The sequence below is a fragment of the Brachyistius frenatus genome, unplaced genomic scaffold, assembly GCF_029030835.1.
Source record: "Brachyistius frenatus isolate BFR_SWC_R1_liver_20210118 unplaced genomic scaffold, ASM2903083v1 Contig_77, whole genome shotgun sequence".
NCBI lineage: Eukaryota > Metazoa > Chordata > Actinopteri > Embiotocidae > Brachyistius > Brachyistius frenatus.
Window position 1 is genome coordinate 1,333,945 of NW_027210676.1, and position 14,106 is coordinate 1,348,050.

Sequence of the window (14,106 nt, forward strand, 5' to 3'; positions counted from 1 at the left end):
TATTTTCATGGAGGAATGAACAATATCGTCCAGTTAAAAAAAAAAAAAAAAAAAAGTGGTTGGTGATATGTCCTCAGTGTAAATTACACCTGCATGTTCAGGGTGGAGTCAAACCTGAGTCAGACTCCGCAAACCCAGTGGGGGGGGGGGGGTGAGAAAGAGGAGCGTATCTGATCAAACTCTCGCGTACAGCAACGCACACCTTAAAGGTAAACAGAAGCCGAGCACTTTCTTGCCTGTTTAGTTTCTGTTAGTTTCACCGCACACAAGCGCGACTGACTCTGGACGAAGCGGCCCAGGTAGGAAGCGGCACACTGGCTCCATTGATTTGGATAATACCCGCCTCCACCGAGACATGGACCAATCCTCTTCGGCACCTCCGAGCCCCGTAAATTGAGACGCCGGTAGAAGCTTTTAACTTTGGCTTGACGCTGCAGCTGAAAAACATTACATGAGAGGGGTTGCATTTTAAACTTGTTTAAACTTTACGCATTGGGAGCGTTGTTTTTTTGTTTGTTTTTTTTTGTTTTTTTGTTGTTTTTAATTCCCGACTATGGCTCAACCCAGCCTCCGGAGATTGTACTCGGCTTGCGACGTGAACAAGTCCGGTCAGATTGAGTACGAGGACTTCACGGTTGTGTGCAGGGAGCTCGGCGTCCCCGAAAGCGAGATCAGAACCCTGTTCGACAAGTTCGACGCGCGCGAGGACGGATACATCGACTACGACGAGTTTTCGTCCAGGTTCCAGGAGGTTTCGGAGACTCTGGATCTGGCGGCCTTCGGCGCCGGAACACCTCAAAACCCGGGCTGCCCGTGGGAAGAGTTTGTGGGCACGATGAACGCGGAGTCTCTCCTCTCTGAAAGGTAAAAAAAAAAAAAAAAAAAAAAAAAAAGTTGTCCGGACTCCCGACGGCTGGAGCGTCAGATGTTCGCTCACATTGGCGGCTGTTTGTCCTCGTTTCGCTTCGCTTTAGGAAGTCCGAAGTAGACATTAAGGTATTTAAGGCTTCAAGGGTTATGCCTCAGTGAACAGGTAAACAAGTGGTGGAAGATTTAGGTGACTAAAACTTAACTTTAACACCGTTGACTGCATATAAAAGCACTAAAGTCACTTTTTTGTTGTTTTAAATGACATGTACAGGCTTTATTATTGTTATTGAGACTGGGATGTGTCCAGATATGAGAAACCTAATCAGTAAACTAAAACTTAAAAGCACAATATGTATTAAAAAAAAAAAAATAAAATAAAAACTTAAGTGATCAACAGGATGTAAAGAAATTGCAGTTTTTATGTTAAGTTAAAGATGTCCGTGTTGTTTTGCAGAAATATCTGCTGACGTTAACATGCCAGACAGGTGGTCCCCGCTGTCTCATCTGGTAATACCACTTCATACCGCAGGAGGCGATAGTGAGTCACTGTAGCATCTCAGCCCAACATGAGAAGAGGTGGTTGCATTTTTATATCTGCTTGTTGGATTGAATGGAATAGTAAGCAAACGGTGCTGAAAACACTTGTTATATTGTTGTTGTTTTTTTTAGTGACTGTTCTCTGGCTACTGTTGTCTTACAAACGCAGAAGCATTGCTATTTTTTTTTGTTCTTGATTCACCACTGGCTTGATTTATCACTGGGTCCATACGATCTAACTTTTCAATTATCAGTTGTAAAAAAAAAAAAAAACTAACTACATTAAACGAGCTAGAAATTAACAAACAACAGGGAAACGATACCTAAAAATTGACCAAACTGCAGAAACTCTTAAGAGCCAGACTGAAGGCAGACTGGAGTGACTCACTATCGCCTCTTAACGTACAAAGTGGTATTGAACTTGAATCTTTCATATTGCACCTTTATCTTAATGTGCACTCACGAAACAAACTTTTTTTTTTTTTTTTAATGTTTTAATTCTACATTTTGTCAAAATGTGTCTACCTCTTATGTTTTCTATCTATTTGTTTCAGTGTATCATGTTACAGGATTGGCCTGAAAAGTTTGAGATATTTTGGTCATTTAAAAAAAAAAAATGATATGAAACTATCAACTTTAACAGCCACCTTTTCAGGCTCTCAGAAGTTAAGGATTTGACACTAGAAAAATAGATCGGGGGAGTATGTCTCTGAGAAGAAAAAAAAAATGCCCTTGACCTGTTCATTGCTGGTTGTAACTATTTGTTCTTCCCTCCATAGTCTTCAGGAGCAACTGGCTGATCTTTACCAGGCCATTCACTCCTCTGCAAACATGACTCTTCTGCAGCCGTATGAAGAAATCATCCACTCTCTAAACAGTCAAAGCCTGGAAAACAGACTACAGTGTGAGCAGCTGGAGACCAGTTTGAAGCGGTAAGAAACGGAGTCCGTTTTCTTGTGTGGGGTCAGTAGAGTTCAGAACAACTGTCCTGTGAAATGGAAAGAAAAGTGAAAGACAATGAAGCTCATCTCGCATATTGTGCATATGATGGCACGAGGTTTCTGTGGCTACAACGTGTGTATGAGAAGTGGCATTCAGTGTTGGCATCTGGAAATAATGAATTAAATAAATGTAACTTATCAAAAAGTGATTATTCAGCTTTTTATAACAGTCTTGGTAATCCTTAAAGAAACTTAGCTTTCTTTTGACTACCTCCAGTGGTGACTTGCTGCCCTCTTGTATATGTGAATCACGGGATGGTGAATACAGTTAAACCCAGTGCCTTTCTGAGTCTACAAAGTGTTTTGTCACGTGTGCCAGCTGGAATAAAGTGCTTGATTTTATAGCTGCATTCCCTGACTTATTTATTTTTTTGGCACAAAAAACAATATTGATCGACAACTGACTTCATTCGCTTTATAGTTTAAATGTTAGCACATGGAGTCATTTTCTGAAGTCAAGTCTTTAAGAGTAAGAAAAGGTTTTACTTTGCTCTTTGTTTTAGCTTTCCCCAACTCCAGAGAAAAGTGTTCAGCCGCCAGATGATTAACCCTCTGCAACGGCTCATCACTAGATTTGTCAATCTGCCATGTAGCGCTGAATAGGTCGTGCACACAGTGTTTATCAGAATCTTTTTTGCTGAAATATCTTCTGTGTTTGTGAACAAGTAATGTGCAGTAAATGTTACTCAAAATGAGCTATAAGACAGCAGAAGAATTTGGTGTTCATTGTCAGTGATTTTGAGTCATTGTTGATATAAAAAAGAAAATCTGATGGATTCAGACATAAATGCTACTGCTGCAGTTTGATATGCCATCTATCACTATACTGTAATTGAAAAAAAAATGAAAATACCTCCGAGGTTTGGAATTGGAAGTTTTTAGTTGTTTAGATATTTTCAGCCTGTCTTGCACACAGAGCATATTTAAGATGTAGCCACAGACTTTCAACTCGATGTTCATGTCGGGGGACTGCCAGGGCCTTTCCAAAAGCTTCAGGTTGCATTACTTGAAGTAGCTTGTGGTAGGTTTTGAGGTTTGCTTTGGATCATTGGCAGGTTCTTCTACAGGTTCAGTTTCTTGACTGGCTGCAGGACATGATTTGCATCCATAATTTCCAATTTAGTGGGATCTATTCATCCCTCTATCTGTGCAATGTTTCCTTTTCCACCGGCTGCCACACAACCCCAATGCTGAGTGTAAAGTGTATTTCCACCCCGACCCTGAACAGTTGGAAAGGTGTTCTTTTCATCAAATACTGCTTCTTCTTTTTTTTTTCTCCAAACATGCCTTTGGTGATTGTGACTAAACAGCTCAATTTTAACTTCCTTAATCCGCAGCGCTTGTTTCCGACTCCAGCTTGTCCAGATGTTGCCTTCCATATTTCAGATGCTGACTTTAGTGAGGAGGTCACAGTAGAGCTTTCCTTCTGATGACTCTTTCATGGAGACTCTGTTAGTGCCTCGGTGCTGCCCAGTGCAGCGGTGCACAACCACTCTTGCGTTAGCTAAACTTCCCTGCTGCTCTTTTGCAATCGTGTGGGGGGGGTTTCACTATGTTTTTCTGTCCAGCAGATGCACGACTGATCTGTCTGAAAGTTTTCTTGGCTTCGGTCTCTCTGGTCAGATTTCGTCATGAAATCATCCACACTTGTTCTCAACTGCCATGAAGTTCTGAATACTTTTATAATTAGCATCAGTGTGCTCAGACTTTTGCACGTGACAAAATTATGATCCAATTTGTTCACACTTTCAGCTCATTGGTTAAAACATAACATGGTATTAACATCAGTCTGCCGCAGGGATTGAATGAACTTATTTTCACTTCAAAAATCAACACGATGTGTAATTCGCCCAAACTTTTGCATAAAACTGTATTGTATAATCACACCTGTGCACTCATCGGCAGAAAGATCATACTTGACTGTAATATCATGTTTGAGATTGGTTACATGGGTTACTGATATTAAAGCTGAGCCTCGATTTTAAAGTTTGTCTTTAAAGGCTTAGAAATAGAGGAGTTAAATCTTTTAATAATTTACTTTCAACCTGTGAAGTGATCCTTTACACGGTACATGGAATTAATTTGAATTTCAGTCCTACACACGGGAAGAGACTGTGAATGTTTTTTTTGTTTAGCGTCTAAGCTCTTTCTGTGGTTCAGTAAGTGTGTGGCGTGAGAAAAGCAACATTCCTCATTCAAGGAAGTAGGAAGACTAAAATGTGCTGCCCTACCTATTCATTTGTTGTTTTTTTACCTACCGGGTTTTCCCTTCTATTGTACCTACGTTTTGACTAACTTTTGAAATAAAAACTTTAAGAATGTTTGCCATAAAAGTGGCAGCCAGGAAATGTGTTAAGGATCTAATTAGGAAACGCCTCTTGCAAAGATCAGTACACCTGAGTAATCTTTTCAAAGTCTGTCCCTCCCTTGACTGGTTGGTTCATGTGTTGTCTGATTGGAGCAAAGTAATCCCGACTGCAGCACGTTTGAAGTCAAATGAGTCACGTCGATTTTACTTATGGATAGCAGGTAAATGGATTCATACTTCTGTTCTCACCGTATTAATCTGTTGGACTGCTGTTGCAGAATCTGCTCTGATTGAGCAGCTGTGACGCTGCCAGCACAAACTTAAACGGCCTTCTCTGTTCAAACAGAGCTGAGGCGATAAACAGCAGTCAGCTGGTAGAACTGGAGGATGATATACAACGACAACTTGCCAGAGCAGAGGAGAGGGTGAGGGATGAGGTGAGTGAGATATCTGCAGCATGCCATAGTGAACTGTTGCTCCTGTGATTCATTTTACTTTTGAATAAGAATTTCCGAGTTAAATGTGAGGAACTAAATGAATTATCAACCATAAAAGCAAACTTATAAATAAAAATGGAAATGGACTAAAAGAATGCATTTTATTTCATAATGTAGATACAAGTTTGTAAGCTTTCGTCACCGTTTCGTGTGAGCTACCTGCATATTTGTGGTGCAGTACACAGCAGCAGGGTACATGTCTCTTTACAAAGAGCCTCTTTTAAAGTTAGATGAAAGCCCTTCTTCAATACCCGTGCCGGTCTGCACCTCTGACTGCTTTGGTCTCATGTTTGTAGGAGCATCAGAAAATGGAAGGAATTATGGCTACCATGCTGAGGAAGCATGAGAATGAGGTTGCAGACCTGCATGCCACAGTGGACAAATTGTTAAAGGTAGGTTTTCACAGACAGCATGCATTTACTTTTGGTCGCACATGGAAAATATGATGTTTTCAAACAACATGAAAGATAAAAGGAAGCCACTGTACCTGAAAGACAGCACACAAGCTCTAGTATTATGTCCCTGTGGCTTAGTTTTTTTTTTTTTTTTAGAAAATATGATGGACCAGAAAGATATCCACCTTTTGTAGGCAACCTGTCAAAGAGCCTGACCAAATCTAATATCCTGCATCATAGAACTGTATTTCACACAAAGAATATCCACAATGTGTCATGATCCAGCTGAGAACAGATTGCATCTTAAATGCATCTCCAGTGACACCCTGTGACCACAGTTTGCATCACATTAGACGTTTCAGAAAATCAAAAAATGCACAGCTGTGGTTAGCTGCGCATTGAAAAGGTTGTAATGTCTATTTTCATACTGGATAAAAGTACACGGATAAACTCAGAATAACAAACAACATTGGCAACAGATGAGAGGGATGTCACAATTCAGAGGAAAAGCAAGATTAAGGGAGTGATGAATGTGCCAACTGGCCACAGACATGATCTGTTTTGGAGGCTTGTTATGCTCTATGCATACTATCATGTTTTTATAATATTAGCTAATATTAATGTGTAGATGCACAGACGGCACAAAAGACCAACTGTCACTATAGCTGTCTTGTCTGTAGACTATGCTGGAGGTTTTAGTACAAAGTGTGAACCGTGTCTTAAAGTTCTGTCGGTGAGAAATGCAGTCCACATTCATTTTAAATAAAGAACAGGGCAATACCTGTTTGCTTCTGTGAATTGACCATGTCTAATTACTTTTGGACAGGATTATATCTGATTGAAGTTTTACCTGTAAAACTATACATTGTCTAGCCAATTTGAGAGACCATAAGCCACTGCTTTGTTTGCCCATAAACCACACAGGCTCTCAAATACTGGTAGATTTTTCTTTTGTGCTTGGCGTAGCTAATCTTTAGACCACACTGAAGCTGATATGCAGCTCTTCTAAAGTCTCACAGATTTTATTTTACGGTTTTCAGCGGCTACATAAAATGCATGCAAAACAACTCGCGTAGCAAATATTTGATCAGACAAATTTCCAGTGCATGCGATTATTGAATGTGATCAACATCATCCAGGATGAAGACATGCTCTGTGATCTTATTTTGTTTTCGGTAACACACCGCTTGGAAAGACATTTCCATAGGAAACCTGCTTGCAGAAGTCATGCTTTGTGTCACAAAGTGCATTAAAGAATGGAAACACAATTACTTTAGCTTTTCATATCATGGCAGAGATCTCCTATTCATCAGCAAGACGAGACAAGTCTTCCCATTGTCACTCTACATAGCAGTGTAAATGCAAAAACGTTAGGATATATAATCAGAGCATCGTATAGCTCCATAATAAGACTCATCCGTGTTGTGTTTCAGTGGTGTTATCAATTGATGAAATCTGATGTTGTACCATATGTCAGTGTCTACACCTGAACATGTCTGCTGTGCACCACAATGCACAAAAACATTCCACCTCAATCATTTCTGCCAACAGGAAAATGTATACATCAAAATTCTTAAGTGTGCAGCACCAAGACCAGTCAACATTGTACATTTTCTTTTAATAAAGACTAGTATTGCGTCGCAAGTATGCTGCATTTAGCAGCCCTGTTACATTTTGCAGATTTCAAATGTTAGACTGAACCCCTCGAATACACGCGTATTATAAACAACAGCAATAACAGAAAAGCATGCAATGAAACCCCTCTCCACAAAATGTGGAAGCAGTTGCTGTCCTTGTCCTGTAGATGGCGACAGTGCACATTAAAGCTAGATTGATAAATCAGCTGCTCCAATATATTGCCTATCAACTTACTGCCAGTATATTGGCGTCGGCAGTAAATTCCAAGTAAATTCCAAGAGATTTCAACGAGCGCAAGGATTTATATGAGGCCATTTGGAAACAGTGGCAACTATGATTCATCTTTATAAGATCTTTTTTTTTTTTTTTTAAACTCTCAAATACTCCTGTCAGTTTTAGCCACAGAAGTCCTCTATCAGTTAGGGTGCTATTGACATGTCTTTGTGTGCTGCTGTTACTTGGTTTGACCATAGATGGGACTGCAGGTCGAGAAATTTTGGTCTAAAATCCAAACAAATTGCTCACGTAACTGTTTTTAATTAAGAGTCAAGAGGACTCTGAACTGAACCATTCAAAGGAGGAGATGAGGAGGATGAACAGACAAGTGAGCGATCTCTCGCAGGTAAGTCATACTGGAAGTTTAGTTCAACAAATCACTTTTTTTTTGTGTGTGTGTGTGTAGAAATGTCACTGACAAAATCTCCTCGCAGGAAAACGAGCAGCTGCGGGGCTCTCTGCTTCAATCCAAGACAAACATCGCCGTCCTGCACTCAGAGCTGGACAAGCTGAAGAACGTGTATGCAGATCAGAAAGCTCAACATGAAAGGTGAACGCATCGTGTGTTTGCGCTCGGCTCAGCTCGTGTCCAATGTACAGAAAACCCAATAATTGAAGGCGTTTGGTCTTACAGAGAGGCAGAGGATTTAAGGAGGATGGTTATCGAATACCAGTCGTACTCCGGTCAGATTCAGACCCTCCAGTAAGTATTTCTTTAAATTAAAAAAAAAAGACCATTTAAAAAAAAAATCGAATTAACTTGGAGAACGTAGGAATTGTGGCAGATAGTTTCAAACACCTGTATATTTTTGTAAATTATAATGTTTTTATTTACTATGATTTTTAGATTGCTGCCTTCATCAAAATATATTGAGTATGAGTCAAAATTTGTTTTTGGGGGTATTTATATACAAAGAGTTGGCATTTAAAATTATATTTTAAAAAAACCCATCAGCAACATGTAATCTTTGTACCGCCTCTTACTATTTCTCATTTATGAGCAGCGTATTTACATCAACCCAAACACTATAATGTGACTGTAAATAATTATTTGTTTGTTAATGTTTTTTAAACTCTTACTCCTCTTGTGAGCTTTTGTAGAAATACAAAATAAATGACAACATAGTAGAACAGCTAATATTAATATCAAATAAATAAATAATGCATATTAACAAACGTATAAAATGTCCTTCAATAAATGTTTAAATGATGTTTAAATTGTGCTGAATACCCCCTAAATACTTTACGTGTTGAATAGATCTGTTTTTTGTCATTTGTGTAAATCAACCATTAAACTTGAATTATCAGAAGAACAGGATTTAGTGTATTTGGTGGACCATGCCGACTACATCAGGTCCATAGTTAACCATTCGAGTAGACTGATTTTACATGAAAGACTTGTTTGTGCTTTCTGTTGTTGTATGACAGTAAAAGTTGTGTAAATGTATGTGACCGTTTTGGATTTCCTCTAACACATCATCAGGGAAATGAATAAAAAGCTGTATGACAGTAATGACGGGCTGCGCTCAGCGTTGGCCAGTGAAGTGGTTGCAGCTAAAAGAAGGGTGAGTCCCAGGCTTGCTGTTGCTATATTTCCTCATACCCACCGGCTCCTATGTCAGGTAGAAGCTGACAGTCAACTGTTTTCAGCAGTTCGATGTGGAGAAAAAAAAAAAAAAAAAAAAAGCTCCTCACTGGCATTTCCAATCTTTTCAACAGCTGTCTCCCCAAAATGAAATCCCAGCCCGAAGAATGAAACCCCTCCGACAGAGCACACTCAACCACAGCGGGTATATCAAGTTCTTTACACACCTCTGTGACTCTGCAGATTGATCTCTGTGAATTAAATTGTCACAGCTGAAGCCTGTCTGTATGCTGGTGCTTGGGTGCAGCTTGGAGCCGGTTCCCGGCAGAAGGGCCTACTCTCATGTGGCCACCTGGGCCGATAAGTACCTGGACAGCGGTGTCTCCCTGCCGATGGACACAGCCGAGAGCTCGGGCAGTGATTATGACAGCGATGACAGCAGTAGCTCGGGGGAAACTGTGCACCACAGCTACTCGTATGTCCCGTCTGATGTGGAGGTCAGAGAAAACACCAGGGTCTAATAGTGGGTCAGGCGATCTTAATATGCCATTGTGCTCTCAGGGCTTTAAACTTGTATTTTTCTTATGTTACAGATATCGGAAATTAAATCTGAAGCTGCAGTGTCGGTGACTCCCAGCAGGGCGAGCTCCATGGCTTCCTCCCTACGAAGACGTTTGTCTGCCTTCTCCACAAGGGTAAACTGGTTTAGTATTTTCATGCCTTCTTAATAAGCACTTCTTCAGTAATTGGCAGGTGATAATACATTTAGACTCTTCGTAGCAGACTTGAAAGTTACATCAGTTATTTCAGAGCTGAGGGGAAAATGTGCATTAATATCAGCATATTGGCTATAGATTTCAAATCCAAAATATTATTGATGCGGGGAAAAATAAAGCGTGAGAAACATGATCCCAGTAAACGGTGGTTAAAGGAACTCCTCACGCCTCCTTCAGTTGACGTATTTCTGCTGGAACTTGTCTGCATAACCAACCAAAAAATGAAGAACATCCATCCGTCCATCCTGTAACTATATTTGAAATCTGGAATATCAATCACGATAGCGGAATCGTTCTCGGCATGATAATGTCGGCCCGTCAGTTTCTCCACCACTTCGGTCCCGAAGTGTCTCGGTATCTACAAGAGACATTAGCACATTTTGTACAGACATTGGTTATTGTCAACCAATGTATTCTAATGGCTTCAGTGATCCCCTGACCTCTGACCCTGGTGGCTTTGAAATACATGTTGCAAAATCAAATTTGTTTTCCCTTCAGGATGAATTGTGATAACTTTGGCGATCCATTGACTTTTCTTCTTCTTTTCTTCTTGCACCGTCATCAGCTCAAACTAAGATGGTTATCATGGCAAACCAGCTTAACATCAGCATGTTGGCGTTGTCACTGTGAGGATGACTATATTTCAGTGTGAAGCCACTTCTAACTGCATTGAAATATAGTCAATGAAATGCTGTAAAACAGTTGGACATTTTTCAACCACATTTATTCTGCTTTTAACTCCTCTCACCTGCAAATAACATTCCATCTTGCCCCGAAAAATATTATTCTTACTGGCTTGTTCTGGGTCTCTCGCCTCCTATCTCATGGTCGACGTGTTATCTTTTGTTCCATTTACGCAGCCATCAGAAGCAGACGCAGAAGAAACTGAGGAACCTGGCCCGATGTACCGTCTGGTTTTAGCTGGAGACGCAGGAGCTGGAAAGTCGAGCTTCCTGCTGAGACTGGCGGTCAACGAGTTCAGGGGAGACATCCAGACAACACTGGGTGGGTGCCACAGCAAACACATCACTGTTAATCCAACACTGACGCACTCTTGATATCAGATATTTAAATCTACTTTTTTTTTTCACAGGTGTTGATTTCCAAATGAAGAGAATGCTGGTAGACGGAGAGAAGACGAGCCTGCAGATCTGGGACACGGCTGGGCAGGAAAGGTGCGGCGCTCCTTAAGGAACATTTCAAGGAAGTAGAAAAAGGAAAAAAAAAATATGGTTATCAGTTAAAACATGTAAACGTCATGTTGACTCAGAGGAAAATTCCCCAGACTAAAAATAGAGTTGTGTTTATTTCACTTAAGGTTTCGTAGTATTGCCAGGTCCTATTTTCGTAAAGCTCATGGAGTCCTGCTGCTCTACGATGTTACCTCGGAAAGCAGCTTCCTCAACGTCAGAGCGTGGGTGGATCAGATTCAGGTGACCGTAGCGATGCTCATCAAATGTTGACTGAAACCCCGCAACAAGTAGGACAATATTTGACAGTGCTCTTTGCTTATGAAGGATTCAACAGACGAGAAAATGCCCATGTGTGTTATTGGAAACAAGGTGGACCTCCGAGAGAAGCTTCCAGAGGGAAGCTGTGTGAGCAGTTTGCACGGGGAGAAGTTGGCCAAGGTGCGTGAGTTTTCATTCCACCTGGTGGAAAAAAATGTTCCACAGACGCCTGTCGTAAATTAACTGCAGTCAGGGGTGTTGATGATTTGCTTGCAGGCGTACGGTGCCTTGTTCTGCGAAACGAGTGCCAAAGATGGAACCAACATCGTAGAGGCTGTGCTTCACCTGGCAAGGTAGGAGGCCAGAGAGACAGTTTAACTTTAAAATGTCTTTTTGTTTTTTTCTTCTGAAACTATGGCAACACTCAGCCTTTTTTTTTTTTTTTTTTTTTTTTCTTTCTTCTTCAACAGAGAGGTAAAGAAAAATGGCAAACTGATACAGCAGTCAGATTCTCAGGTCAGACTGAGTCAATCCAGGCCGCAGAAGACTCTGAACAGCTGCTGTGGACTGTAGGCAACTTTTATTTATACAGGTGGAGCAATGAAGGACACCGCACTGTTATTACTTTGTGATGAAGAACATCATTTTTCCTGCAAGAAGATCTTCTCGCATATTTTAACGTTGAGATATCTCAGCCTTAGACCTTAAAAATGTATATTCTCTGATCAAAATGAAGAATTCTGTCACTGGAAAGCTGTACATGTACAAATATAAATGCCCACCAATTTTATCAGGATAAGACTTTTAGTTTAGTATTTATTTTCTATTAAACAAATTTTTCTCAATAAATAAGGAATATTGATGCCTAAATTGAGATTAAACTTGAATGTTTTTATGGTTTTGACAAAAACAAAAAAATTTTTAAAGGTTAATGCACTTTTTCCCTTTGAAAGTAAATTTTGTTGAAAAAGCTGCATGTTTCTCAAAAAACAAGAGAAAAAGACAACACACTTATTTTTTTTATTTTTGTTTTTTTATTTTAAGCATCAGTGTAAGCAATATTACATTGCAGTTTTAACACCTGCACTTATTGGAGCTCTGATCAAATATTTCACAGTTTCTGATGGTTAAAGTGTTAAACACATATATATATATATTTACTAAAAATACTTTTCTGTTTGGTTTATCTTTACAAAAAGTTCCTCTTCTACTGATTTAGGTTTTTGTTTTTTTTAGCATCTGTAATATCAGGATCCATTTATGCCAAAAATAAATGCAATCCTTTTTTCCAAATAAAATAGATACTGGAAAGATGACTGTTATAAGCTCCTGTTTTATCGATCAGCAAAAATTCCCTCAATTTTACTATTCACCTTTCAACGACACAGTTTTTTACCACGTGAAACTCATAAATATCAGTTGAGGCTCCAGCATTGCTGCATTCACAGGAGAGAACTCTTTTCAAGTGACCTGATTTAAAGAGGACTCTGGAGTCTGAACTCTGCTCCTCCATGACGACGATGGTTTTCAAACCGCTTCCAGCAGAGCATTTCAGTTTCTTGCAGTCAGAATCACCGACGTCACTAAACTCCCCAAGGCCACCACCAGAGCTCCGAGTATGAACTTCCAGGAAATTCCCTAAAACACAACAAACGCACAGTTAAAATCCAGTCTGATGGTCATCACAATAAAACATATTGGAGCTGCGTATTTAACCGTCATGGCTCACTGATGGTTTCTTCTTGGACGGAATCACGAATGGTGCGATATCGTCTCCGAGCACCTCCGCTGGTTTGGCATTCCATTCTTGGGTGTCTTTGCCTCCTGATTGCCGTTTGACGAGTTTAGATAACTCGACGTGGATCGCCTGAAGAAAAGGGAAAATACATTTTTTTTTTAAAAGCATCCTAAAACATCCTGTAAACAGACGCTTTCTGTAAGATCAAGTGTTGACAACTGTTACTATAAAGGGTGAAGCTGCTGTTTTGAAAAATGTCCAGCAGGTGAGAGCAGAGGTCTGAAACACAAAGTAGGACAATAAATCACAATAATCATACATTTTAAATTTAAACATCATTCGAAATGTTCACGCAAAGGACTTCATATTTTGTTTTATAAATAAAGTCATCAGAGCAATCGTTAAGAGATTTTAGGCTATCTGATGCATTGATACAATAAAAGCAAGCCATTCTTTCTTCTGATCACCTACAGACTGCAGTACAACTACTTTTTCACAGAGCTGCTAAATCGGGTTTCTCCAAAGTACTTTATCCACCACTGAGGCAAGCGTGTAATTACCAAAGCAGCAGATATTTTCGTTTTGTCTAGACGAGGCCAGACATACTTGTGACGGTGGCAGTGTGCCCTATAGGTCAGGTCACTGTAATGCTGGCACCAGCCTGTTGTGAACAGCTGATGGGAATGTACTCCTCACACTACACTTTTAAACCCAGCATGAAATGAATCAAACCTATGGACTAAAACAACAGCCATAAACTGAGATTATTTTCCAATATTGTAGGGATGAACAGTTTTCTGAAATGTATGTAGAATCGATTCAGACTTGGCTCTTTCTTACCTTCACTTCACTATTTTTGGAGCTCAGGGTGTCGGTGTGGCAATCTCTAGTGTGTGTGTGTGTGTGTGTGTGTGTGTGTGTGTGTGTGTGTGTGTGTGTGTGTGTGTGTGCGCGCGCGCATGTGTATTTTTTTTAACAAGTTCACATAAAGCTCTGAGAAGTGTGGTCACATCTGTAGAGCGCCAAGCGTACAG

The 14,106-nt window shown here is 40.1% G+C and overlaps 2 protein-coding genes across 3 annotated transcripts in view; one reads left to right on the plus strand and one right to left on the minus strand.

Annotated features, from left to right (window-relative positions):
* The first annotated feature begins 235 nt into the window (after window positions 1-235).
* Window positions 236-12,452, plus strand: rasef2 (RAS and EF-hand domain containing 2). The gene is made up of 17 exons (XM_069708695.1): window positions 236-864; window positions 2,187-2,339; window positions 5,063-5,153; window positions 5,510-5,605; window positions 7,791-7,868; window positions 7,957-8,072; window positions 8,157-8,225; window positions 9,006-9,087; window positions 9,242-9,312; window positions 9,415-9,604; window positions 9,701-9,802; window positions 10,744-10,888; window positions 10,977-11,058; window positions 11,202-11,316; window positions 11,401-11,514; window positions 11,611-11,687; window positions 11,805-12,452. Exons 1-17 carry the CDS (start codon window positions 554-556, stop codon window positions 11,905-11,907), a joined length of 1,995 nt encoding a protein of 664 aa, XP_069564796.1. The 5' UTR covers window positions 236-553; the 3' UTR covers window positions 11,908-12,452.
* A 331-nt stretch (window positions 12,453-12,783) lies between these two features.
* Window positions 12,784-14,106, minus strand: part of fkbp16 (FKBP prolyl isomerase 16) — a 30,938-nt gene continuing 29,615 nt past the window's right edge. For both annotated transcript variants that reach the window (XM_069708699.1, XM_069708698.1), the window contains 2 exons: window positions 13,064-13,201; window positions 12,784-12,972 (listed from right to left, as the gene is read on the minus strand). In XM_069708699.1, coding sequence (XP_069564800.1) covers window positions 12,886-12,972; window positions 13,064-13,201 — 225 coding nt within the window. In that variant the 3' untranslated portion in view covers window positions 12,784-12,885. The remainder of the gene's footprint in view (window positions 12,973-13,063; window positions 13,202-14,106) is intronic.

Coding starts and splice junctions, on each gene's coding strand:
- rasef2 (XM_069708695.1), top strand. CDS start 554: ATGGCTCAACCCAGCCTCCGGAGATTGTACTCGGCTTGCGACGTGAAC. Junction 2,340..5,062: donor CTGGAGACCAGTTTGAAGCG/GTAAGAAACGGA, acceptor CTGTTCAAACAG/AGCTGAGGCGATAAACAGCA. Junction 11,515..11,610: donor ACGGGGAGAAGTTGGCCAAG/GTGCGTGAGTTT, acceptor ATTTGCTTGCAG/GCGTACGGTGCCTTGTTCTG.